Raw genomic sequence first — 24,880 nt, 5'->3', positions numbered from 1 at the left:
TCATTGACATCAGTCATGTAAACAATACTTGTTTATAAAAAAAATAAAAAATAAATGCTTTTGATTGTACATCTATTGCTCTGTTTCGCTCCAAAGTGCTCAATTCAAACAACATTTTTCACAATATTTTTTTTTTTTCATTTTTTTTTTCAAATAATAAATAATAATAATTCAAAGGTGATGTGCAACATCAATATATTCATCGAGAGCGTCATTTTCCAAACTTTTTGCCCACACAATTCAAAATCTCAATACTACATTCATTGCAGATCTACAAGCTTGCCTTTTTTTTTTCTCTAGGGAGTACAACAACAAATTGGTGCTATTAGAGCAAAATAAATAAATAAAAGTAAAATATCTGCCTGGCATGAAGCAGTATGAATAGGCAGGTTGAGGTTGGTAGGTTGAACAACATAGTAGCAGCTGCTTCACAAAGTGCTTTCAAAGTAAATGTAACTACATCAAATAATAATAAATACTAATCATTCAAATCAATAAATTGAGTGCAATCAGCGCAAATAAATAAACAAAAATAAAGTTCTTTTTTTTGCAGCACCCTGAGCGGATCAACGTGCGTCTACCCTTCACCCGGCTCTCGAGGCCACTCTAGTAGTCTTTTACAGTGTGGTACCGATGTGTACATTGGTGGTGCAAGGGCACACGACAGGACTTGCACTCAAAGCTTGTCTCACTCCGGATGTTTTTCCCGTCCTTCTTCTTTGACGGTAGCTTCGATCGGGAACAAACCCTACAACACCTTTGTGGGTACTTCTTAGCAGAACTTGCTTTGGGGAAATTGATCAGTTCGTGATCTAGTCTGTCATTCAGCCTGGACTCGGGGTCAACGTTTGGTGGCAATGGGTGTCTAACACGTGGGGCATCCCCAGGAGGCGGGGCCTCACTCCTACCCTCCTGACGACGGGCAGCTCTGGGGCGATCCCCAGGAGGCGGGGCCTCACTCCTACCCTCCTGACGACGGGCAGCTCCGGGGCGATCCCCAGGAGGCGGGGCCTCACTCCTACCCTCCTGAGGACGGGCGGCGCCGTCTTCCTGCTCTTCCTCGGACCCCTCCTCTCCGTCTTCATCCTCTTCCTCGGACCCCTCCTCAGCAGGCGGGGCCTCATTCCTACCCTGCTGAGGACGGGCCACTCCCCCAATGTTCCCGCGGGTGGTCCAGGACTTCACTACTGCCAAGATGAACGAGTAGAAGTTCTGAATTTTGCCAGCTGGGTGCCTGGCCTTGTAGATCACATAGGCGTTGAACTGGGTAATCTGGAGCATATAAAAGAAGAACTTTTTTGTCCACTTCCTCGTTTTCCTGGTACACATGTAATAGCTGAGGTTCTGGTCTAGCTTGTCGACCCCGTTCATGTGTTTGTTATACTCAATAACACACACAGGCTTCTCTTCGACCACCTTCTTGCTGTGTTTTTTCTCCTTCCTGGACACGGGCAGCATGTCATGAGGGTGTAAGGTGGAGATCATCGTGACGATTTTTGTTTTCTTGGCTCGCCATGCCAGTACCATCACGTCCCTGGAGTGGCGAGAGATGGTGGACCCCAGTGGCAGCTTTGAAGGGGTAACATCTGCGATGGCTGGTGGCTGTCCTCGCTTCTTACGCAGGGTCCCGCAGACGTATGTCTTCTTGTTCAGGAGCATAATGGCCGTATCCACTGAATTGTACAGGTTGTCCATATAGAGCCTATATCCACATCCAGCTAAACTGCCTAAGAGTGTTGTTATGATGACAGGTAGTGTCTGCTTCTTTTTACAGTATGGCAGCATGTTGTGGAGGTAGCCTGTTGCTGAATCACACAAAATGTACGACCTGATGCCGTACTTGACCGGCTTCTGTGGGGCATAGACCTTGAACTCCAGGCGTCCCCGCCACAACAGCATTCCCTCATCAAGACTGATGTCCACGCTCGGCAGGTACATCTCCTGGAAATTGGCCAGCAAGGACTGCAGTATTGGGCGGACTCTCCAGAGTTTGTCTACGTCTTCGGGCTTTTCTGGTACAGGGCGGGGGATGGTGTTGTCCACGAAGTGGAGGTTGCTCAAAATGGCCTGGAACCTGTTCCTCGGCATCACTTTCCGGAAGACGGCGGCCTCGACGTACTCATCAGTGGACCAGTACATGGCGATCTCAGGCTTTTGGCTGATTCCTGTCAGAAGAAAGAGCCCCAGGAAGCGCTTGAGCTCGTCTAGATCCACCGCTTTCCACTTCTTTGCTCTGCCATACTTCTTGTCACTGTCCGGCTTCTGTTCGGCATAGAGGTTGGTTTGAGTGCGGATTTCCTCCAACAACTCATCCGACAGCAGCAGCTCAAAGAAGTCCACGGGCTCATCAGACTGCAGAGCAGCAGCGGCGTTTTGAGGACCCGGAGTCCCAGCTGTGAAGGGGATGTCCCGAGGACACCATCCTGTGGAATGCCACACAGGAGGAGGACCCTTGTCCTTCTTGCCCTTGGCACCACCTGTGAATTATAGAAATAGATCATTACCATAAAATACTTTTTTCTTTGACACACACACACACACACACACACACACACACACACACACACACACACACACACACACACACACACACACACACACACGATAATAATTCTTACCTCCACGACCAGCTCCACCAACCGCTCCACCAACTGCTCCCTCCTCCACCTCCTCCTCACCACTAGCATGCGACCCTGTGTAACATAACATATACTTTTTTTTAGATATTATGTCCATCTTTAGCAAAGCATTTATCATCCACAGACCACATGCATATATACACTGAATAAATAAATATGAGAGAATACATTTACCATTACCCTGGTTTTAGCATTTTTTCATTCATGTGCTATAATTGACAATTCACTCACCCCTACTACCGTCATCATCATCATCATCATCTGCATCCATGGCAGACACCAGTTCCAGAGCACCCACCAGTACCTCCTCCTCAGCATCTACAATACAATTTCAAATACTTTGGTGAATATTATGCATTTAGCAAACATTATCCAGACAGAGCGACTGACAAAAGGCACATATGAGATCAAATAGACATGCCTGATCGACATCAAAGGCTTCAGTTCAGGTCAGAAAAACAACATAACAAAAACAAAACCCCTTTGACCTACAGGATTTTTGTTGTTGTTATTATGTGGCCTGACCTGAACGGATGCTTTGATGTCTTTTATATTATGACAGCCATAATGTGCAGACAGAGGGAGGGGGCATGCAGCTGGCATTTTCCCCCTACAACGAAAAAACATCACATGGATGCACCTGGGACGTATCATCAGTGTTGTAGCCTGGGGTCATAGGATGTTTCGGGTCTCGCAACATACACCCTCGCCCAGGTGACCCAGCCAGGGTTGATCAAGCCCCAACTTACGTCCCAGTAGCTACCCACGGTCAGTCCTACAGGGCAAGACAGGGCCACTCAATACGCTTGTCCGAAACTACTCTGCCAGGAATGGGGGAGAGGAAAGGCTCTGGTACGTGGAGGGGCTAGGCTCTGTGGGTGGCCTCCTGGCCGGGCTCCTCCTCCGTCTTACCAGGTCCAGGACCTGAGCGTTGCACCAGACTCCCCCGCCCCAAACATTTCATTCTGGTGTGATGGTGTCTTGGCCCGTGGTGGTACTGCAGGCTCCCTTTGCGGCTTGCTTGAATGGCCCTCCTACAGGCCTCACCGTGGATTTGTTGGGCTTCTTCCTCACGGAAGACACAGACTGGGCCGCCAACCCAAACTGCTCCCGGATGCCGTCTACATTCCGGCTGTCACCCGTCTTTCCGGTGGTCACCAATCTATTCCTGGTTGTCACGTAGTCTATAAATTCCTATGAGCCACTATAAATAGAATAACTATAACGAAAAAACATCACATGGATGCACCTGGGACGTATCATCAGTGTTGTAGCCTGGGGTCATAGGATGTTTCGGGTCTCGCAACATACACCCTCGCCCAGGTGACCCAGCCAGGGTTGATCAAGCCCCAACTTACGTCCCAGTAGCTACCCACGGTCAGTCCTACAGGGCAAGACAGGGCCACTCAATACGCTTGTCCGAAACTACTCTGCCAGGAATGGGGGAGAGGAAAGGCTCTGGTACGTGGAGGGGCTAGGCTCTGTGGGTGGCCTCCTGGCCGGGCTCCTCCTCCGTCTTACCAGGTCCAGGACCTGAGCGTTGCACCAGACTCCCCCGCCCCAAACATTTCATTCTGGTGTGATGGTGTCTTGGCCCGTGGTGGTACTGCAGGCTCCCTTTGCGGCTTGCTTGAATGGCCCTCCTACAGGCCTCACCGTGGATTTGTTGGGCTTCTTCCTCACGGAAGACACAGACTGGGCCGCCAACCCAAACTGCTCCCGGATGCCGTCTACATTCCGGCTGTCACCCGTCTTTCCGGTGGTCACCAATCTATTCCTGGTTGTCACGTAGTCTATAAATTCCTATGAGCCACTATAAATAGAATAACTATAACGAAAAAACATCACATGGATGCACCTGGGACGTATCATCAGTGTTGTAGCCTGGGGTCATAGGATGTTTCGGGTCTCGCAACATACACCCTCGCCCAGGTGACCCAGCCAGGGTTGATCAAGCCCCAACTTACGTCCCAGTAGCTACCCACGGTCAGTCCTACAGGGCAAGACAGGGCCACTCAATACGCTTGTCCGAAACTACTCTGCCAGGAATGGGGGAGAGGAAAGGCTCTGGTACGTGGAGGGGCTAGGCTCTGTGGGTGGCCTCCTGGCCGGGCTCCTCCTCCGTCTTACCAGGTCCAGGACCTGAGCGTTGCACCAGACTCCCCCGCCCCAAACATTTCATTCTGGTGTGATGGTGTCTTGGCCCGTGGTGGTACTGCAGGCTCCCTTTGCGGCTTGCTTGAATGGCCCTCCTACAGGCCTCACCGTGGATTTGTTGTTGTACAAGAAAACTGAATAAAATGAACAGATCTACAAGCTCAAAAAGCGTGTAGATCTGTTCATTTTATTCAGTTGGCGTTGTGCGAGGCTCGCTCCGTTGTGGCCAACGAACCACAGGTTGAGAACCGCAGCCACATACAGTAACGAAAATCGGGCCACAGCCTGTCGTCTATGTTGCCAGATCGTGGGAAAGTAATAAGCAACCAGGTCTATGAAAACGAGCCCACAAGAAGCGAATAGCCGAGTATAGGCCACATGGGCACTTCAAACATATCTAAAACAAGGTGAAAATAGTCCATCTACAAAATCACAACCACAATTACCATCATTTCCAAGCAGATTTACAGAAAAACAAGTCCAGTGTGGCTTAGCAGACCTAGCCCTGAAACAGATACTAGCGTCATGTGAACCATGGCTTAGCAAACCTGGCAACGACGATAGTTTACTTTTCTGCATTGAATCAACTAAACGCACGGTCAGATGAACTAGTAACGAATACAACTCGATCAAATCAACTTGTAACACATAAAACGATATAAAAAAAGTATGCTTACCACTGGAAAAAGGACTGTTGCCCCGACTGAGAGCCGCCGGTTCCCAAGCCGAGCCCTCAGAGGCACCACTTCTGTCACTGTCGGCGTCGGTGTCGGATCCCTCCACCCCTGACCCCAACTCGCTCCCCGTAACACTGCCACCGGCCCCGGCCCGGTCAGGGCTCGCAGGAGGACGGGGACGAAGGACCATGCTGCTCGGATCGCTCCTACGGCCGGGGGGCAGGTCCTCGCGGTCCTGGGTGCCGACACTCGGCCCTGGTTGGAGGTCCACAGGAGGAGGATAAACCACCGGAGCTTGGGAGGCTGCTGCACCAGCCCCAACCAAGAACCTCTCCATGGACTGCTGACCAGGTCCGGGGGTGTTCTTGCGCTTTTTCCCTACCATAGCTACTCTCTCACAGTACACTATATCTAATATAAACTTTATCTCCTCTCTATTACCACCTATTTTCTCCTATTCTCTCCCTATAACGCCGATCACCTCTCCTATAAATACTCCTATTACTGCACTCTATATCTTACCTCCACGCCCTCTCTATCTATAATATATATATATATATATATATATAAAACTCAGTAGGATTTATATATATATCACTCACACTTACTACACTCAAAATATCAACTCACACACACAAACTCACGTACAAACAATTCACTCTTTCACTCAATATAACTCTCCCACACAAACTCACGTACAATTCACTCGTTCACTCACCGTATCTCACACTCGTATCTCTCGTTCAATCTAACTTACGTATCTCACACTCGTATCTCTCGTTCACTCGATCACAACTCTCAACTACTGCTACTAATACTACTACTATACTGCTACTGATACTACTACTATACTGCTACTACTAATACTACTACTATACTGCTACTGCTACTACTACTGCTACTGCTACTACTACTACTACTACTACTGCTACTGCTACTGCTACTACTACTACTACTACTATCAAACTATCAATCTATCTATCTATATCTCTCTCTCTCTCAATGACGATCGGCTCTTACTAAACTTTTTGAAAATGCACAGAAAGAGGGCTCCGCGCGTGCCCTTTTTGTAGGTTTCCGATCTCAGGACACCTGTTATTTTTCCACAGTGGCTTTGATCTGAGGTCACAATGACCTGGATCCAGAAGAGTTTTTATTTTTTATTTACAAAACAACAATATTGGCGGCACGATCAGTCAGTTTATCAAAGGGGTAACATGCTGTGTGTTTGTGTTATGATCTGTCCCTGTGTGTGGGAAAGGCTGCTGCGGGTGCACGTTACGAGTGCGAGCATTGACGGGCACACCCTCCCTTCACAGGCAGTCAGGGTGCATGGATGCGCGTGCACATTACCAGCGTGGAATGTGATGTGCACACGCTTCCCCAACGAACCTGGCCATGCTGCTTTGTTGATTACTGCAGCCAGCTGAGGCAGAGAGAGAGAGAGCGATCGCTCGGATTCAACTTTAGGTTTGGGAGCCTGATCACTGCTTTAGATGATGTTTTGTGTGATCACAAGTTCAGATGTTTTTATTTTATTACATTACGAGTGCGAGCATTGACGTGCACACCCTCCCTTCCCCCATAGAGCCAGCTGCTGATATCCAGTGATTACAGGCAGTCAGAGTGCATGGATGCGCGTGCACATTACCAGCGTGGAATGTGATGTGCACACGCTTCCACAACGAACCTGCCATGCGGCTTTGTTGATTACTGCAGCGCAGAGAGAGAGAGAGAGAGAGATCGCTGGGATTAAACTTTAGGTTTGGGAGCCTGATCACTGCTTTAGATGATGTTTTGTGTGATCACATGTTCAGATTTTTTTTTTTTTTACTTCTACGTAATTTTCATGTAAGAGATTAACCAACAAAGTGCCTGAGGGGTTAATCTAATGTAAACCATTAAAAAGACCTTGGCCCGTAGGACTACGGGCTTGGCACTTAACGGTTGGATTTAACGGCCCGTAGGACTACGGGCTTGGCAGTCAATGTGTTAAGAGTCTTGCTCAGGGACAAATTTCATTTCATCGACACATATGCTGGCCTGGCCTGGAATCGAACCTGGGGCAACCAGGGCCTCTGGTTCCCTAGGCGGGCTCACTAACCACTCAGCTATGGCCCCCCATTATGATCAATGTGACCCTGTTTTAACTCAGTATATGAAGCACTTAAAGGAATACTACAGACTACAGGTAAATAATGTGAACAGCTCATAGCACATATATTATAGTGTCAGCTTACCTTTAGCTTTAGAGACTCCTGTACTTGTTGACGTTGGAATTGACATTGATGGGTCAGTGTCTGTAGCTTCATGATGGTCTGATGTTACAACTATTGTTGAGTTAGGAAAGACAACAGACAACAATAATAAATGAATTGCATTTGTGTTAACAAATAAAGTGCACAAGGTTTTCCTGTACTGTTTTCTGTAACCTGCCTGCTGCACTCGGTGAAATCTAGAAGGTGTTCTGTCACCTCAGATGCAGATATTACACAATACATTTTTATTTAGCTTTCACGTTTCCCCTCCATTTCCTTTCTAGTTATTAAAAAGAACCATGGATGAAAAGAAACTGACTTAGGTTTGTAAATCGCCACAATAACCATTATTATTCGCTGTTAAAAATGGTTGCCTGTGAGTCGGATGGTCTGACTCCTACTCCTACACTCACTGCATTAGTCGCAGAGGGCTCTGCAAATAATGCAGAGGCTGTTCAAGTGTTCAAATTAAATTAAAACACACACGTGAGCTAATATGGCCTAATAAAGATGAACACTAACTGTTAAGATGAGTCACTTACCTAGTTAAATGCATTGATGAAGATTTTTTTCTTTATAAAATGTTTTTAGCCAGAAAAGTGAAAGTATACTGTGTAAATATAGGCTTGTAGCTCACATGTAGTGTATGGTGAAGCCTTTCTTAAAGGAGTCCCCGGTAGGAGACTTGAGTTGTCTCCTACCGGTCATCAAATTATTGGCTCAAGAAAGCGACAAAAACAAAAAAATCTCCATGAATTCAAGGCTTCATTGGGTGAGTAATTGATAGAAAATAAGTATTTTTTGGGGTGAACTACACCTTTAATGAACTAAGCACCTATTGTCTACAATATTAAATCCCTAGCTTTATATTTCACATTTATAATCAATCTAAAGTACCTAGGCCTACACAAAGTCAGTCAGGCTGAACACGTACTCACATTGGCCCCGATTCACTAAGCAATTTACGACCAAATTTTGATCGTACCGGCATTTAACACATTGGCTGCCATGAACGCAGATCTGCGTTCTTTTGAGTCCTTAGAACGGACGGTGCCAAGCACGCAGATCTGCATTCTTTAAAAAAAAAAAAATCAAAATAAAAGTTTTTTTTTTTTTGACCCAAAGACCAAGGAGATATGATTTTTCGAAGATTTAGACTCCCATCCACTTCCTTGTTAACTTAAAACTTAAAAAATTCTGTATCTCGGCTCTTGAGTACTTTTATTTTTTCATTGAAAAAGTCTGGCAGTCTACTGTAGAAAATGAATAAATAATTCTGGCAGCCAATCTGTTAAGACAATTCCTACACTAGCAGTCAGATTCATTTATGTTTTTTGTAGGTGATTTGAGCGTGAGGTGCGTCCGTTCTCAAGTCAGCCCCTAGGCTGTCTTACCAGGGAGCAAAGCTGTGCGTATGTGATTAGAATGCTTTATTCTTAATGCAAAATAAATTACAACAGTGACAAACCTCAAATAAAATAGTATGTGCCCAACATTTGTCAACACGTATATATAAAAAAGAAAAAATATGTCAAACGATGTATTGCTTGTAGCCGATGCATAATAGACCATAGGTATAGACATGATGCAGATTCCACCACTTTTTTCCCCCCTAGGCTATCAGTTGCATTTAGAGCTGAATTATTAGGTCCCTCAGAGTATTTGCCAGTGTCGCCCTAGGCTGCCCTAGTGCGTCTGATATCTGGTCTAGAGGGGCGGGTTCAAAATCTCCGGAGAAGAATTCCGCGGGATCCCATTGGCAGGGCCAGGTTAACTTAAGAATGGGCCCTAGGCTAAGCCCGATTCCCCCCCCCCCCCCCCCCCACCTCGCTACATGTAAGGTAAAATATAAGGTGCTTATCCGCTTGCCCCAAATGTTAACTAGGTGTCCGGAGTATTTGTGTAATGTATTAGTCCATATTTGTCAATAAAGAAGTGTTTTAATCCCGTCTGTGACCGTACGTCATTTACCCCCCTTGTCTACTTCCTGTTTACATTGAGTGTAATTCCGGCTTTCACCGGATGCGCTCCCTCACTACCGCCTATTGTGAAATTCTGACTCGGAATCGGCCATCAGCAGACAGCAGACAGCAGACAGCAGACAGCAGACAGCAGAAGCCAGTTGTGGAAGTCAAGAAAGTAATCCATTATCCATGCAAGTTTAACGTCAGCAAACTAAAGAATGACGGCTTCATTGGGTGATGATGGGATATGTTGTGTGCAGTGTTGAGCAATATTACTCTATTAGATAAGTAATATGTTATTTATTACTTATCCTTCTAAAAAGCAATAATGGTAAATGGACTGCATTTATAAAGCGTTTTTCTTCAAAGTGCTTTACATTACAATGTTCTCACACACATATTCACACACACACACACACACACACACACACACACACACACACACACACACACACGTGCGCGCACACGCACACGCACACGCACACACACACACACACACACACACAATTTTTTTTAGCAATTTACAGTAGCAGGAAAGATAACCAGGCACTCAAATGAGTAAAAAGTCTGAGACAAACTATAATAACGTTTGGATGCTCAGGGCTTCATTTGTGCCGGAGCTCGACTCCAGAACCTGCATGCTGCGCTCTGGGAAATCTAGAAGGTGTTTTCTCATCTCACGTAGTGACCTGAACTCTAGATGTGAGGGTCACGTAGTGACCTGAACTCTAGATGTGAGGGCCACGTAGTGACCTGAACCCTAGATGTGAGGGTCACGTAGTGACCTGAACTCTAGATGTGAGGGTCACGTAGTGACATGAACTCTAGATGTGAGGGCCACAGCTATTTTTGGCTAATGTTCCCCTTAGGATATGGATGCTGGGGTTCAAGTGGTTTATTGAATACATCTATGCATAGTGTCATCTCACCTTCAGCTGGAGAGACTTTTGTACTTGTTGACGTTGAAGTTGGTGGGTCAGTGTCTGTAGCTTCATGCTGGTCTGATGTTACAACTATTGTGTCAGAAAAGACAACAGACTTGTATAAGAACCTGCTATTACCTCCCAGTACTTATCCTGACATTAGATTGATTTTTATTTGAGTTTTTTGCAATTAACAGTAGCAGGAAAGATAACCAGGCACTCAAATGAGTAAAAAGTCTGAGACAAACTATAATTCCCCCCAATTTCCCTTCCAGTGATTGAAAAGGACCATGAATGAAATAAAACTGACTTATGTTTGTAAATAATTCACTGTTAGGAAAAATCAATTTGGGAACCCAGAGACAACTGAAAAGGAAAAACAGCGATCTCTGCTGTTTGTTACTACCTCAGTTGGCTCTGGGACGAGCTTGACGTAGCACCCGTGTGCAAGGAAACCGGGGTTTTGGTCTGCCTTCAGCACTCCACTTCCGGGTGGTGCGACTATGTTTTCATTCCCACTAACAATATCTCTACACGGAACACTAACACCACTTCTCCCAGAGAACATGGATGGTTTTGGTTAAAAGCCCACTTGTTTCTATGATGAAAGAGAAAGTTAAAATGTGAATATCTTTCCGTGTTTTTTTCTGCTTCAAGGACGCTATTGTTAAATGAATTTCGGCTTGTATTCAGTGGGATTGATTGGGAAGGGAGCGCACAGACAGTAAATCCCGCCCAATGCATTTGATTGGGTAAAGCGCAGCCTGCTTCCTGAACTGAAGGCACACCGACTTGTAAGCTAATGCGTACACGTTCTGAACGGGGCTCTCGACAGATTCAATAGCACAGCTCTGAATCTGTTCTTGAGAGATTAGGAAAAATGGTTGCGTCTGTGGGCCAGATGATCGACTCCAACATTACGTTACGTGGTAAAGTAATAATATGAAGGGTAATATATTACTAAGTTACATGTTATTGCCCAACACTGGCTGTGTGTTTCTACAGACGACAGGTAAACAGTGTAAACAGACCAGACAGTTGAATCAGTTTATTGAACACATCTATTTACCTTCAGTTGTAGAGACTCCCCTGGTTGTAGAAGTTGTTGGTGGGTCAGCGTCTGTAGCTTCATGCTGCTCTGATGTTACAACTATTGTGTCAGAAAAGACAACAGACTTGTATAAGAAACCTGCTATTACCTGTCAGTAATTACATTACATTACATTGATTATGTTTGTGTTTTAGTAATGTAATTGACTGTTGTCTATAGACAGTTAATCTGCAGCAGGAAAGACAACCGTGTGTGTGTGTGTGTGTGTGTGTGTGTGTGTGTGTGTGTGTGTGTGTGTGTGTGTGTGTGTGTGAGAGAGTGTGGGTGGATGATGGATGGGTATTAATGAATTGCACCTGCTGTTCGTATCCAATTACAACATAGGAGTGTTTCAGTAGGTTTATCTTGTAAACCTACCTTGGGATATGTCTGGAAACCTGTCCACTAGATCATTCCTGTCGATGTTCTTCAGAACATTCACCACGATCCTCTGAGCTGCATCACTGGAGTAGTGCCTCACCATCAGATGAGCGATGGTCCTCTTGTCCTCCTTCATCAGGGTTCTCTTTGGGATTGGAGCCAGGCCTTCAAGGATATCAGGGTGCCGCAAAAGTAACTTGAACATCTCGAACTCCAAGTCTCCCAGCTTATCCAGAGTTTTCAAGATGTGTTTCTCAAGTGGCTCAATAGTTGAGTCCTGGTACAAACAGAGGATGATAACATCTCAGCTTCATTCTCTTCATGTGTTGGTTGTGAAGAAACACAAGCTTAACCATGCTTTATACATTAGTGAATATACATGAATGTACATGAATATATATTTTGTACGTGAATGTACAAAATAGCAATTACATTGCTATTTGTGCGAACTAATGTCTTAGTTCTTACAGTGAATGTCTACAATGTATTTAAACACTGAACTCTGGTCTTTAATTTGTTTATTCTTACAGTGAATGTCAATGTCTGTGTCTATGTCTATGTCTGTGTTTTCAGTGGTTTTACGCTAGATGGCGCTGTTCGCTAATCTATGAGTCACCATTTGACTCCCAGTGAAGGAATGAAGAAGCAAATCATCGGGGGAAAAAAACTGCTACTGGGAAAATGTCCTTTTCTCAGCTTTCTGTACTTTTTGGCGAAAACAACCCACATTCAACTGCCCACTATGGAATGGATTATTGCGGGTTTTTTTTTTACTTTAAAAGACCCCCAAGGTCTTTTAAAGTGATCAGCAGGTGGATTGTGGTGAATAATGATATTCTATGATTATGATATTAATATTCTATGATAAATATTCTATTCTTTGTTGTCCCTGCTGCCACACCCCCTACCTCTGTCTCTGTTGTCCCTGCTGCCACACCCCCTACCTCTGTCTCTGTTGTCCCTGCTACCACACCCCCTACCTATGTCTCTGTTGTCCCTGCTGCCACACCCCCTACCTCTGTCTCTGTTGTCCCTGCTGCCACACCCCCTACCTCTGTCTCTGTTGTCCCTGCTACCACACCCCCCACCTCCGTCTCTGTTGTCCCTGCTGCCACACCCCCTACCTCTGTCTCTGTTGTCCCTGCTGCCACACCCCCTACCTCTGTCTCTGTTGTCCCTGCTGCCACACCCCCTACCTCTGTCTCTGTTGTCCCTGCGATCATGGCCTCCTCTCCTGTTGTAGGAGAAGTCTCTGCGGTCTCCCTCGTATCGGTAGCGGTTGCTGCCCTGCATGGAGCTCCTCTTAGAGCCGTGGTCCGCCGCTGTGCGCTCTGCCCTCCTCTCGCACACGCCCGCGCCGTTGCCCCGCGACTCCTAACTGTCATGGCTGCTCTCCCGCTGGAAGCCCCGGGAGTTTCTGCTGGAGCCTGATGGAAGAGGAGACACATGATGTTACCGCCATTTTTATTTGTTTTCCACATGAGGCGCTCTAACGCAACTTTGGAATGATCCACAGACCCTGTAAAATGGAATGGACGGATGTCAATCGAGTCCAAAAAACCTACCCATAGGCCCACAGGTTGTTCTACATGTAACCCCCCCCCCCCCCCCCCTCAAAGAGCCACAGTGTAAATAATATGTTAGACATGGAAGAAAGAGAACATTACCATCCCTGTGCTCATGCCAGCGCTGCTGGACGGACGGCAGGCTCCTCTCCCTCTCGTCGAGGCTCCTCTCGTGGCCCTGCTAGTCGCGCCGGGCGGCCGGGCTGGACCTGTCGGAGCGGCCCCCCCGGTGGGGCGACGAGGTGTCGTGGGAGGAGGAGGGGAGGGGCGACCGGGAGCGGTGGTGGAGGTGGTGGTGGGCCGGGGAGAGGGAGTGGTGGTGGTGTGGGGGCGGCGAAGAGTGCCTCTGGGTGGAGGAACCCGAGTGGGAGGAAGGAGAGTGGTGGCGGGGGGAGGTGGGTGTTCGCTGGCGTTGAGGGGGACTGGGAGACCTGCAGGGGGGGGCACATCAGAGATAACAGAATATACATTTGCAGGTAGGTGACAAAATTTAAGGCAATCAGGAGAGAGTACTGAAAATGCATTTTCTGTTTAATAAAGAGCTGGAGAGACATGGAGACTCCTTTTACTGAACAAACACTCTATAGCAATGAGTACTATCACAATAGAGCTATATAAAACTTATTTTAACCAAAGTAAATCACTTACCCTAGATTTAAATTCTGCACACCTCAAAACACCGTTCATGGATTAAAGCTAAAATAAAATATCACTGGATAATGTTGTTAGGCCAAGTCCTAAAAAAATGCTATTTGTGAAATAGTGTGAAAGCAGCACCCACACACTAGTGCTGTGTTTCATAATACATTTTCTACTGTGTTTTGCTGACTTGATTTGAAGTTTATTCATTAGACTGTTTTATTTTATTGTTGTTTTTATTCTTTCTTTTTTGTTTTTAACCTGTAGCACTTTGAGATTTGTTTCAAATATAAAGTGCGTTACAAATAAAATGTATTATTATTATTATTATAATATGTACAATTATGATGTTTTGGTATAACCATACAGCCAACCGGTTGAAGGAAATTACAGATTGAGGCTTTAACCTTTGCTTTTATGAAATATAAGAGATCATTAGGATTTTCTGGAAGATTGAACATAATGCTAGTTTGACCGCCTCAAATACTCTTTAGTCTTAGAATAATTTATAGGAGGAGACCCGGGACAAGACTAAAATATTAATTTGAATGCAATGAGTCACACTGTTACAACTGCCCCTGTGACGGGGGCAGTTGTAACAGTGGTTGGGGGCAATTGTAACACTGTAAAAATAAGTCATATTAACACACTTTCTCTCAAATAAAAGCACATCACTAAATAATGTATTTTTTATAATTTAACATGTTTTATATACATAATTAGTAATTACAATTATTTAGATTTTTATTCTGATTATTTTATTTTTCAATTTTGTGTTTTCATAGGCTGCTGATATTAATTTGTGACCAATAACATAGCGGTACAATTCATCCAAGTTTAAATCAGCTGACATGTTATCTTTAGACAGCAGAAGGAAAATACCATACACTCAAACATGTACGTTTACACCTCAATATCTGTTTTTGTTGAAAACTTCTACTGAGATGAAATGATCATTCTATCCTTCCATAGGCAGAGAGGACCCTACTGAGCATGTGCACAAGAAGTCTCACCCCTCTAGCTTATTTCTGATTAGAATTATTGAGTGTGTTACGTTTGCCCCCTGTTACCTTTGACCCCGGTCTCCCCCTAACCGAAAATAGGCCATTGATTGATTGATGTACTTTATTTAGTAAGACATGAGAACAACAGTACATGGAAGTACAAATTCACAATACAAGGTCTACTAAACTGGAAAACTCATTAAGCACTAAGCTTGCATTAAGATGAGATCCCCATGCACACAAATTATGATGACATATAAGAGACAGACAGATATACACACTACTATAAAGAATGTCATACAATCAGCTTACAGGTTACTGGTATGAAGAGTGAAAAATATGTACGAGAGAAGAAAGAGAAAGGGGGGGTAGGGGGGTAGGTTAAGACATGGGGTAGGTTAGGACTTGGACAGGGGCCATTTTAGAATTGCAGCCTCCTGAAGGTGTATCTTTAGGGCAGTTTTGAAAGTGAGTAGGGTTTTACACTCCTTTACTCCTTTTGGTAGGGCATTCCACATTTTTGATGAATAGCATGAGAACGAGTTCATTCCCTTTGTTGAGCCTAATCTGAGTTGAACGTGATTTGTGGAGCTGCCTCTGGCTGCTTCTGCCATCTGCCATCTGCCTCTGCCATCTACAAGCTTACAACGTGTCTGTGTGTAATGGAGTGGTGTAAAGTAACTAAGTGCATTTACTCAAGTACTGTACTTCAGTAAAATGTTGAGGTATTTTTACTTTACTGGCCGCTGCCCAGTGCTGGATGATAAGGCTATATGTATGTGACGGAGTATTGAGCTACAGCGATGCCCCCCCGCTCCCCGTTCATTTGCTAACAAGCTAATTCATTCATACTCCCACAAGTCAGTACGTTCAACCTCACGCCAGACTCAAACTCCCTCACGCCCTCATTCCCACTGTGGAATTATCCATGATTATGAAAGATAACTGTGGATTATAATTGGTGCTACAATAATGTGCTTTATTGATTGTCCTGCTGGAGTTATAAATGTACTATTAAAGTTGGGCCTAGTGGGACAAAATAGCAGCAGTAGAGTGTCAGCACCTACATCAACAGCCCAGAACAGATGTCCTGCTGAGCTAGCAGCTTCAAAGGATTCTACATTCCAGCGGGGTAGATGAGATAAGAGACAATAGTGTGAGACAGGGTAAAATGGTGGACTGGGCATAAGGCCAGGGCTAGCCAGCCCTTGTGTAACAAGAAACAGTACCAAGCGCAAAGCCTTGTGGGTAAACTGGCCTGGAGGCGGGTCAGTGTGAAAAGTTGTTAAATTAGGCTGTCTCAGAACAGAGACTCAGATTCGATTGAGCTGGGCCAGAGTATGGGATCTGGCGCCACTTACTAACATCATGGCGAGAGAGGAATGGGCTAAAGTAAGTGAGAATTAACGCTGTAACGATTATAATTCTGATGTGTTCATAATGGGATGAGGATTCAAGTCATTTAATATTGTTGTGTTATGTGTTTGTTCTCTTCCAGGTTTAATAACCTAACCGGTCTGTCTGTAACTGACCATGTAACTTATGTATTAGATTTATGTTTGTATTATGTGTGATTAGTAAATAAACATCTAAAAGACACCTGGTTCGAGTAATTAGCTTAAAACACCTTCCTCTTTTGACCCGCTTTTTCATGGGATTAGCAACCATAGCTTAAACTGCACAAAGCAGGAGTACGATATGCTATAAAATGAACACCCACAGTGCCTCTCTGGCGGTTCATTTAAGCAGCCTCTGTTCTGTTCAACTGTTCAGTCTACGTACCTAGCTGTCAGTGTCAAAATTCCTCCCTGAGGCATTTGTTATTGTTAAAAGGATGATTTGTGGATTGTACTGTGGTTCTATGGATTGTGCTATGATATGTGGTGGTTTAATTATGTATTGAAAGTTCAATGTTATGTTCATGTTATATCTGTATTTCATGCTCTGCTCTGGGGGTTTGTAGGGAGGGATCTGTAGTCCTGCTTGAGCAGGTAATCTGTAATATCACATGAGCAGAGTCACACCGCCAAATGTGAATGCAATATCATTGCAGTAAATGGTTAATATTGCTGTAATGGTTATATATGCAATATATGGTAATGGGTGATAAATGGTATTGGTTATTCCTGAGCTGAAGTGTCTAAATGAATGAATCATGACGTAGCATGTCATAATGGTGACAGCCCTACTGATACGTGCCTGGTCTTAAGCTCCTAGTGGGCGTCTCGCGCCGGCCGCACGTCCCTGGGGTCGTCTCTCCTCTCGCGGACTGACTCCTCCCTTCTGCCCTGGTGCATGCTGGGAGAAGACGCTGAAAGAAAACACAAACAGGCATTGGGTTAAGAACAACCAATCACAAATCCTTTCCAATTTGTCTGCTGCTCAGCACATTGTACGCCATTTCATTTCCATCAGGAGATCATGTATTCGTGTGTGTGTGCGTGTGTGTGTGTGTGTGTGTGTGTGTGTGTGTGTGTGTGTGTGTGTGTGTGTGTGTGTGTGTGTGTGTGTGTGTGTGTGTGTGTGTGTGTGTGTGTGTGTGTGTGTGCGTGCGTGCGTGCGTGCGTGCGTGCGTGTGTGTGCATGTGCGTGAGTGCAGTTAATCCTGCATACTACTAGGTAGTAAAACTGTGATGAACATCATTTCTTGTGCACGCTGACAGCAGTTCAACAAGTCAAGGATCTCAGCTCTGTGCATTAACTCTTTGACTGCCAATGAAGAGATTTCTCGTCATATATTGCTAAGGAGCAGACTGCCAATGACAAGAATGATGAGATTTTGTGTTTTCAGTGGTTTTACGCTAGATGGCGCTGTTTGCTAATCTATGAGTCACCATTTGACTCCCAGTGAAGGAATGAAGAAGCAAATCATCGGGGGAAAAAAACTGCTACTGGGAAAATGTCCTTTTCTCAGCTTTCTGTACTTTTTGGCGAAAACAACCCACATTCAACTGCCCACTATGGAATGGATTATTGCGTTTTTTTTCTGACTTTAAAAGACCCCCAACGTCTTTTAAAGTGATCAGCAGGTGGATTGTGGTGAATAATGATATTGTATGATTATGATATTAATATTCTATGATAAATATTCTATTCTTTGTTGTCCCTGCTGCCACACCCCCTACCTCTGTCTCTGTTGTCCCTGCTGCCACACCCCCTACCTCTGTCTCTGTTGTCCCTGCTACCACACCCCCTACCTCTGTCTCTGTTGTCCCTGCTGCCACACCCCCTACCTCTGTCTCTGTTGTCCCTGCAGCCACACCCCCTACCTCTGTCTCTGTTGTCCCTGCTGCCACACCCCCTACCTCTGTCTCTGTTGTCCCTGCTGCCACACCCCCTACCTCTGTCTCTGTTGTCCCTGCTGCCACACCCCCTACCTCTGTCTCTGTTGTCCCTGCTGCCACACCCCCTACCTCTGTCTCTGTTGTCCCTGCGATCATGGCCTCCTCTCCTGTTGTAGGAGAAGTCTCTGCGGTCTCCCTCGTATCGGTAGCGGTTGCTGCCCTGCATGGAGCTCCTCTCGTAGCCGTGGTCCTCCGCTGTGCACTCTGCGCTCCTCTCGCACACGCCCGCGCCGTTGCCCCGCGACTCCTAACTGTCATGGCTGCTCTCCCGCTGGAAGCCCCGGGAGTTTCTGCTGGAGCCTGATGGAAGAGGAGACACATGATGTTACCGCCATTTTTATTTGTTTCCCACATGAGGCGCTCTAACGCAACTTTGGAATGATCCACGGACCCTGTAAAATGGAATGGACGGATGTCAATCGAGTCCAAAAAACCTACCCATAGGCCCACAGGTTGTTCTACATGTACCCCCCCCCCCCCCCCTCAAAGAGCCACAGTGTAAACAATATGTTAGACATGGAAGAAAGAGAACATTACCATCCCTGTGCTCATGCCGGCGCTGCTGGATGGACGGCAGGCTCCTCTCCCTCTCGTCGAGGCTCCTCTCGTGGCCCTGCTAGTGGCGCCGGGCGGCCGGGCTGGACCTGTCGGAGCGGCCCCCCCGGTGGGGCGACGAGGTGTCGTGGGAGGAGGAGGGGAGGGGCGACCGGGAGCGGTGGTGGAGGTGGTGGTGGGCCGGGGAGAGGGAGTGGTGGTGGTGTGGGGGCGGCGAAGAGTGCCTCTGGGTGGAGGAACCCGAGTGGGAGGAAGGAGAGTGGTGGCGGGGGGAGGTGGGTGTTCGCTGGCGTTGAGGGGGACTGGGAGACCTGCAGGGGGGGGCACATCAGAGATATGTTGCTATAATCAGTGGTTGTCAAGGACCCCCAAAATGATATGTATTTGGCCGCGGACCCCCCAGAAGCAAAGACATGAGTTACAAATGTTTGCTTTAAAAATATATATATTTTCAAAGATTTGCACACATTTTCAAGAAAAAAAAAAAATAGCAGATCGACAAGCTGCTATGAGCTTGTATATCTGCTATTTTTGAATAGCCAAATATATCTTAAAATGACACAGGTGCGTTCCCGGTCTAAAAGGGTTATGGTACAGACATGTTCCTACAGTCTGTAGTAAACGTTGTGGTAAAATAAGTGTTTTTATTTGTTGTTGACACGCTGTGCAGAACTTTCAATTCAAAGACACAGGAGCTTGTTAAAAAAAAAATCTTAAACTTAAACATTTTACAGAGCATTTCTATGGTCACAGGTGTCCACAGGGGTCTGTCAAGCTCTTTAGTAAACAGAATATAGTACATTTTCAGGTAGGTGACAAAATTTAAGCCAATCAGGAGAGAGCACTGAAAAAACATTTTCTGTTTAATAAAGAGCTGGAGTGACATGGGAGACTCCTTCTACTGAACAAACACTCTATAGTAATGAGTACTATCACAATATCACAACCAAATGTGAATGCAATATCATTGCAGTAAATGGTTAACATTGCTTTAATGGTTATATATGCAATATATGGTAATGGGTGATAAACGGTATTGGTTATTCCTGAGCTGAAGTGTCTAAATGAAGGAATCATGACGTAGCATGTCAAAATTGCTTGTTCAGGGTGGGATTGTCGGGTCTCTTCTCTACATGTAAAGTGTCTTGAGACAACTTGTTGTGATTTGATACTTTAACAAAATTGAATTGAATTGAATAATGGTGACAGCCCTACTGATACGTGCCTGGTGTTAAGCTCCTCGTGGGCGTCTTGCGCCGGCCGTACGTTCCTGAGGTCGTCTCTCCTCTCGCGGACGAACTCCTCCCTGCTGCCCTGGTGCATGCTGGGAGAAGACGCTGAAAGAAAACACAAACAGGCATTGGGTTAAGAACAACCAATCACAAATCCTTTCCAATTTGTCTGCTGCTCAGCACATTGTACGCCATTTCATTCCCATCAGGAGATCATGTACTCGTGTGTGTGCGTGTGTGTGCGTGCGTGTGCGTGTGCGTGTGCGTGTGTGTGTGTGTGTGTGTGTGTGTGTGTGTGTGTGTGTGTGTGTGCGCGTGTGCGCGTGTGCGTGTGTGCAGTTAATCCTGCATACTACTAGGTAGTAAAACTGTGATGAACATCATTTCTTGTGCACGCTGACAGCAATTCAACAAGTCAAGGATCTCAGCTCTGTGCATTAACTCTTTGACTACCTCTGTCTCTGTTGTCCCTGCTACCACACCCCCTACCTCTGTCTCTGTTGTCCCTGCGATCATGGCCTCCTCTCCTGTCGTAGGAGAAGTCTCTGCGGTCTCCCTCGTATCGGTAGCGGTTGCTGCCCTGCATGGAGCTCCTCTCGTAGCCGTGGTCCTCCGCTGTGCACTCTGCGCTCCTCTCGCACACGCCCGCGCCGTTGCCCCGCGACTCCTAACTGTCATGGCTGCTCTCCCGCTGGAAGCCCCGGGAGTTTCTGCTGGAGCCTGATGGAAGAGGAGACACATGATGTTACCGCCATTTTTATTTGTTTCCCACATGAGGCGCTCTAACGCAACTTTGGAATGATGCACGGACCCTGTAAAATGGAATGGATGGATGTCAATCAAGTCCAAAAAACCTACCCATAGCCCCACAGGTTGTTCTACATGTAACCCCCCCCCCTCAAAGAGCCACAGTGTAAATAATATGTTAGACATGGAAGAAAGCGAACATTACCATCCCTGTGCTCATGCCGGCGCTGCTGGACGGACGGCAGGCTCCTCTCCCTCTCTTCGAGGCTCCTCTCGTGGCCCTGCTAGTGGCGCCGGGCGGCCGGGCTGGACCTGTCGGAGCGGCCCCCCCGGTGGGGCGACGAGGTGTCGTGGGAGGAGGAGGGGAGGGGCGATCGGGAGCGCCTGGAGGAGGAGCCACTCGAGGGCGGTGAGGAGCCGGCGACGCCCCCACCTTGGCCGCCGGCGCCACGGTGGTGGTGGTGGGCCGGGGAGAGGGAGTGGGAGGAAGAGAGCGGTGGCGGGGGGAGGTGGGTGTTCGCTGGCATTGAGGGGGACTGGGAGACCTGCAGGGGGGGGGGGGACATCAGAGATATGTTGCTATAATCAGTGGTTCTCAAACTTTCATTCATGTCAAGGACCCCCATCTCAAAAATATTTTGTTCCAGGGGACCCACCAGAAGCAAAGACTTGAGTTACACATGTTCACTAAAAATATATATATATATGTATTCAAAGAATTGCACATATTTTCACGATAAAAAAATAAATAGCAGATCTCTTTTTCTAAATGGGGTAAAGGAGCATGAAACCCAGGCTGATTATGTCTGGGTTCTTTTCCGGTTCAGTTTCCAAACTACAGCAGAGTGAAAACATGGCTCTTATGGCAGCGGCTGTGATGTAAGCATTGTTTACCGTTGTTTCATAGTGTAGTGTCACTATGTTTACACAGGCTTTATCAACCGGGAGGCATGCGTTAATCCGACAGACCTTTTCTCCGACTATGTGGCATCTGCGTGCGGTTAGGGTTAGGGTGCGGGTTTGGTTCGGGTTTAGTATTGGAAACGTCGGAGCGCTGCGCTGTCGGAGGAATGCGCTGTCGGACTAACGTACTGCACCCTTATCAACCAGCGTACAGACTAAAGAAGAGCCTGTGATGTAACATTGTTTAGCGTTGTTTCATAGTGTAGTGTCACAATGTTTACACAGGCTTTATCAACCAGCATACAGACTAAAGCAGAGCCTGTGATGTAAGCATTGTTTACTGTTGTTTCATAGTGTAGTGTCATAATGTTTACAGGCTTTATCAACCAGCATACAGACTAAAGCAGAGCCTGTGATGTAACATTGTTTACTGTTGTTTCATAGTGTAGTGTCACAATGTTTACACAGGCTTTATCAACCAGCATACAGACTAAAGAAGAGCCTGTGATGTAACATTGTTTACTGTTGTTTCATAGTGTAGTGTCACAATGTTTACACAGGCTTTATCAACCAGCATACAGACTAAAGCAGAGCCTGTGATGTAACATTGTTTACTGTTGTTTCATAGTGTAGTGTCACAATGTTTACACAGGCTTTATCAACCAGCATACAGACTAAAGAAGAGCCTGTGATGTAGCATTGTTTACTGTTGTTTCATAGTGTAGTGTCATAATGTTTACACAGGCTTTATCAACCAGTATACAGACTAAAGAAGAGCCTGTGATGTAACATTGTTTACCGTTGTTTCATAGTGTAGTGTCATAATGTTTACACAGGCTTTATCAACCAGCATACAGACTAAAGCAGAGCCTGTGATGTAACATTGTTTACTGTTGTTTCACAGTGTAGTGTCATAATGTTTACAGGCTTTATCAACCAGCATACAGACTAAAGAAGAGCCTGTGATGTAACATTGTTTACTGTTGTTTCATAGTGTAGTGTCACAATGTTTACAGGCTTTATCAACCAGCATACAGACTAAAGCAGAGCCTGTGATGTAACATTGTTTACTGTTGTTTCATAGTGTAGTGTCACAATGTTTACACAGGCTTTATCAACCAGCATACAGACTAAAGCAGAGCCTGTGATGTAACATTGTTTAGCGTTGCTTCATAGTGTAGTGTCATAATGTTTACAGGCTTTATCAACCAGCATACAGACTAAAGCAGAGCCTGTGATGTAACATTGTTTACTGTTGTTTCATAGTGTAGTGTCACAATGTTTACACAGGCTTTATCAACCAGCATACAGACTAAAGCAGAGCCTGTGATGTAACATTGTTTACTGTTGTTTCATAGTGTAGTGTCACAATGTTTACAGGCTTTATCAACCAGCATACAGACTAAAGCAGAGCCTGTGATGTAACATTGTTTACTGTTGTTTCATAGTGTAGTGTCACAATGTTTACACAGGCTTTATCAACCAGCATACAGACTAAAGCAGAGCCTGTGATGTAACATTGTTTAATGTTGTTTCATAGTGTAGTGTCATAATGTTTACACAGGCTTTATCAACCAGCATACACACTAAAGCAGAGCCTGTGATGTAACATTGTTTACCGTTGTTTCATAGTGTAGTGTCACAATGTTTACACAGGCTTTATCAACCAGCATACACACTAAAGAAGAGCTTCTCATTTTGGGGTCCAGGGACCCCCCAAGGACCTTTCTGGGAATTTCAGGGGGTCCACAGCTACATGGTTATGTATCAGATGGACCCTTACGGGACTGTAACTCAAGAGTGTACAGATGGAACCAAATGGACCATTTCTCAGCTAAGTTAAGATGACAAAAACTGTGACTAAACATTCCAACAACCCTGTTATTTTGGGCAAACAGCTAAGTATAAATGAAGCATTATGACATCATCAAGGCCTGCCCACTTAAACTTTAGTCGACTAAATCAACTCAAAACTTTTCAGATGACAAAAATGTGACTAAAAACACATGGAATTGTATTCAAAAAGACTGAAACTAAAGACACATTTAAGGTCAGAAAATGAACACATGCTGACCTGTGAGGAGGGGAGGGCGGCTCAGGGGTCTTCTGGGACCAGGCTTCAGGGGAGGAGGGGGATTTCTTCCTGGCCGGAGGAGGAGGAGGAGGAGGAGGAGGAGGAGGAGGAGGAGGAGGAGGAGGCAGGTCTCTGCAGGGAGACGACACGCTGCCCGAGCGCTCCTCTGACATCATGGACCGCTTGGCCTTGTGGGAGTGGTCCCTGAAGGACAGACGGACAGACAGACAGACAGACAGACAGACAGACAGACAGACAGACAGACAGACAGACAGACAGACAGACAGACAGACAGACAGACTTTAAAACATAATGTTTATGTTTTAATCCAACGTGTAAAAACACTAAATGGAGTCAAGTTATGTTCTGTGTTGTTGTCAACGCTCTGACATTTATTGTGTGTGTGTGTGTGTGTGTGTGTGTGTGTGTGTGTGTGTGTGTGTGTGTGTGTGTGTGTGTGTGTGTGTGTGTGTGTGTGTACTTGGATCTACACTCCTGTGTTTTTATCTCACATAACTTCAACCAGGTAGAGTCTTGATCCAACAGGTCCTAATGCCCCTCTGTTACCACAATACCTGTACCTTAACAACTGTCTGCCTGTCTGTCTGTCTGTCTGTCTGTCTGTCTGTCTCTCTCTCTGTCTGTCTGTCTGTCTGTCTGTCTGTCTGGTCTGTAACTGAGAGTGTACAAATGGAACCATATGGACCCTTACATTTCATCATGATTGT

General features: G+C 45.8%; 2 protein-coding genes across 2 annotated transcripts in view; both read right to left on the bottom strand.

Moving 5' to 3' along the window:
• LOC311039182 (uncharacterized protein) overlaps positions 1–24,880 on the bottom strand; it is a 66,271-nt gene that overhangs the window by 27,783 nt on the left and 13,608 nt on the right. Inside the window, exons 5-17 of the mRNA XM_084048851.1 lie at positions 24,153–24,356; positions 21,381–21,720; positions 20,918–21,148; positions 20,422–20,533; positions 19,179–19,507; positions 18,702–18,941; positions 17,497–17,608; positions 13,757–14,085; positions 13,286–13,516; positions 12,087–12,366; positions 11,688–11,768; positions 10,625–10,708; positions 7,714–7,803 (exon numbers count right to left, since the gene is read on the bottom strand). Of these exons, the coding sequence (XP_083904977.1) occupies positions 7,714–7,803; positions 10,625–10,708; positions 11,688–11,768; positions 12,087–12,366; positions 13,286–13,516; positions 13,757–14,085; positions 17,497–17,608; positions 18,702–18,941; positions 19,179–19,507; positions 20,422–20,533; positions 20,918–21,148; positions 21,381–21,720; positions 24,153–24,356 (2,663 nt within the window). The remainder of the gene's footprint in view (positions 1–7,713; positions 7,804–10,624; positions 10,709–11,687; positions 11,769–12,086; positions 12,367–13,285; positions 13,517–13,756; positions 14,086–17,496; positions 17,609–18,701; positions 18,942–19,178; positions 19,508–20,421; positions 20,534–20,917; positions 21,149–21,380; positions 21,721–24,152; positions 24,357–24,880) is intronic.
• Positions 212–5,858, bottom strand: LOC311039066 (piggyBac transposable element-derived protein 4-like; the record flags this gene model as incomplete). The annotated part of the gene is made up of 4 exons (XM_084048708.1): positions 212–2,477; positions 2,619–2,693; positions 2,871–2,957; positions 5,474–5,858. The coding sequence occupies 4 exons, from the start codon at positions 5,856–5,858 to the stop codon at positions 607–609; spliced, it is 2,418 nt and encodes an 805-aa protein (XP_083904834.1). The 3' UTR covers positions 212–606.

Source organism: Gymnoscopelus microlampas (assembly GCF_963454915.1).
Source record: "Gymnoscopelus microlampas genome assembly, chromosome: 22".
In the NCBI taxonomy this organism is placed as follows: domain Eukaryota; kingdom Metazoa; phylum Chordata; class Actinopteri; order Myctophiformes; family Myctophidae; genus Gymnoscopelus; species Gymnoscopelus microlampas.
Note: the sequence above shows the minus strand (reverse complement) of the source record. Positions and strands in the feature narration are given on the sequence as shown.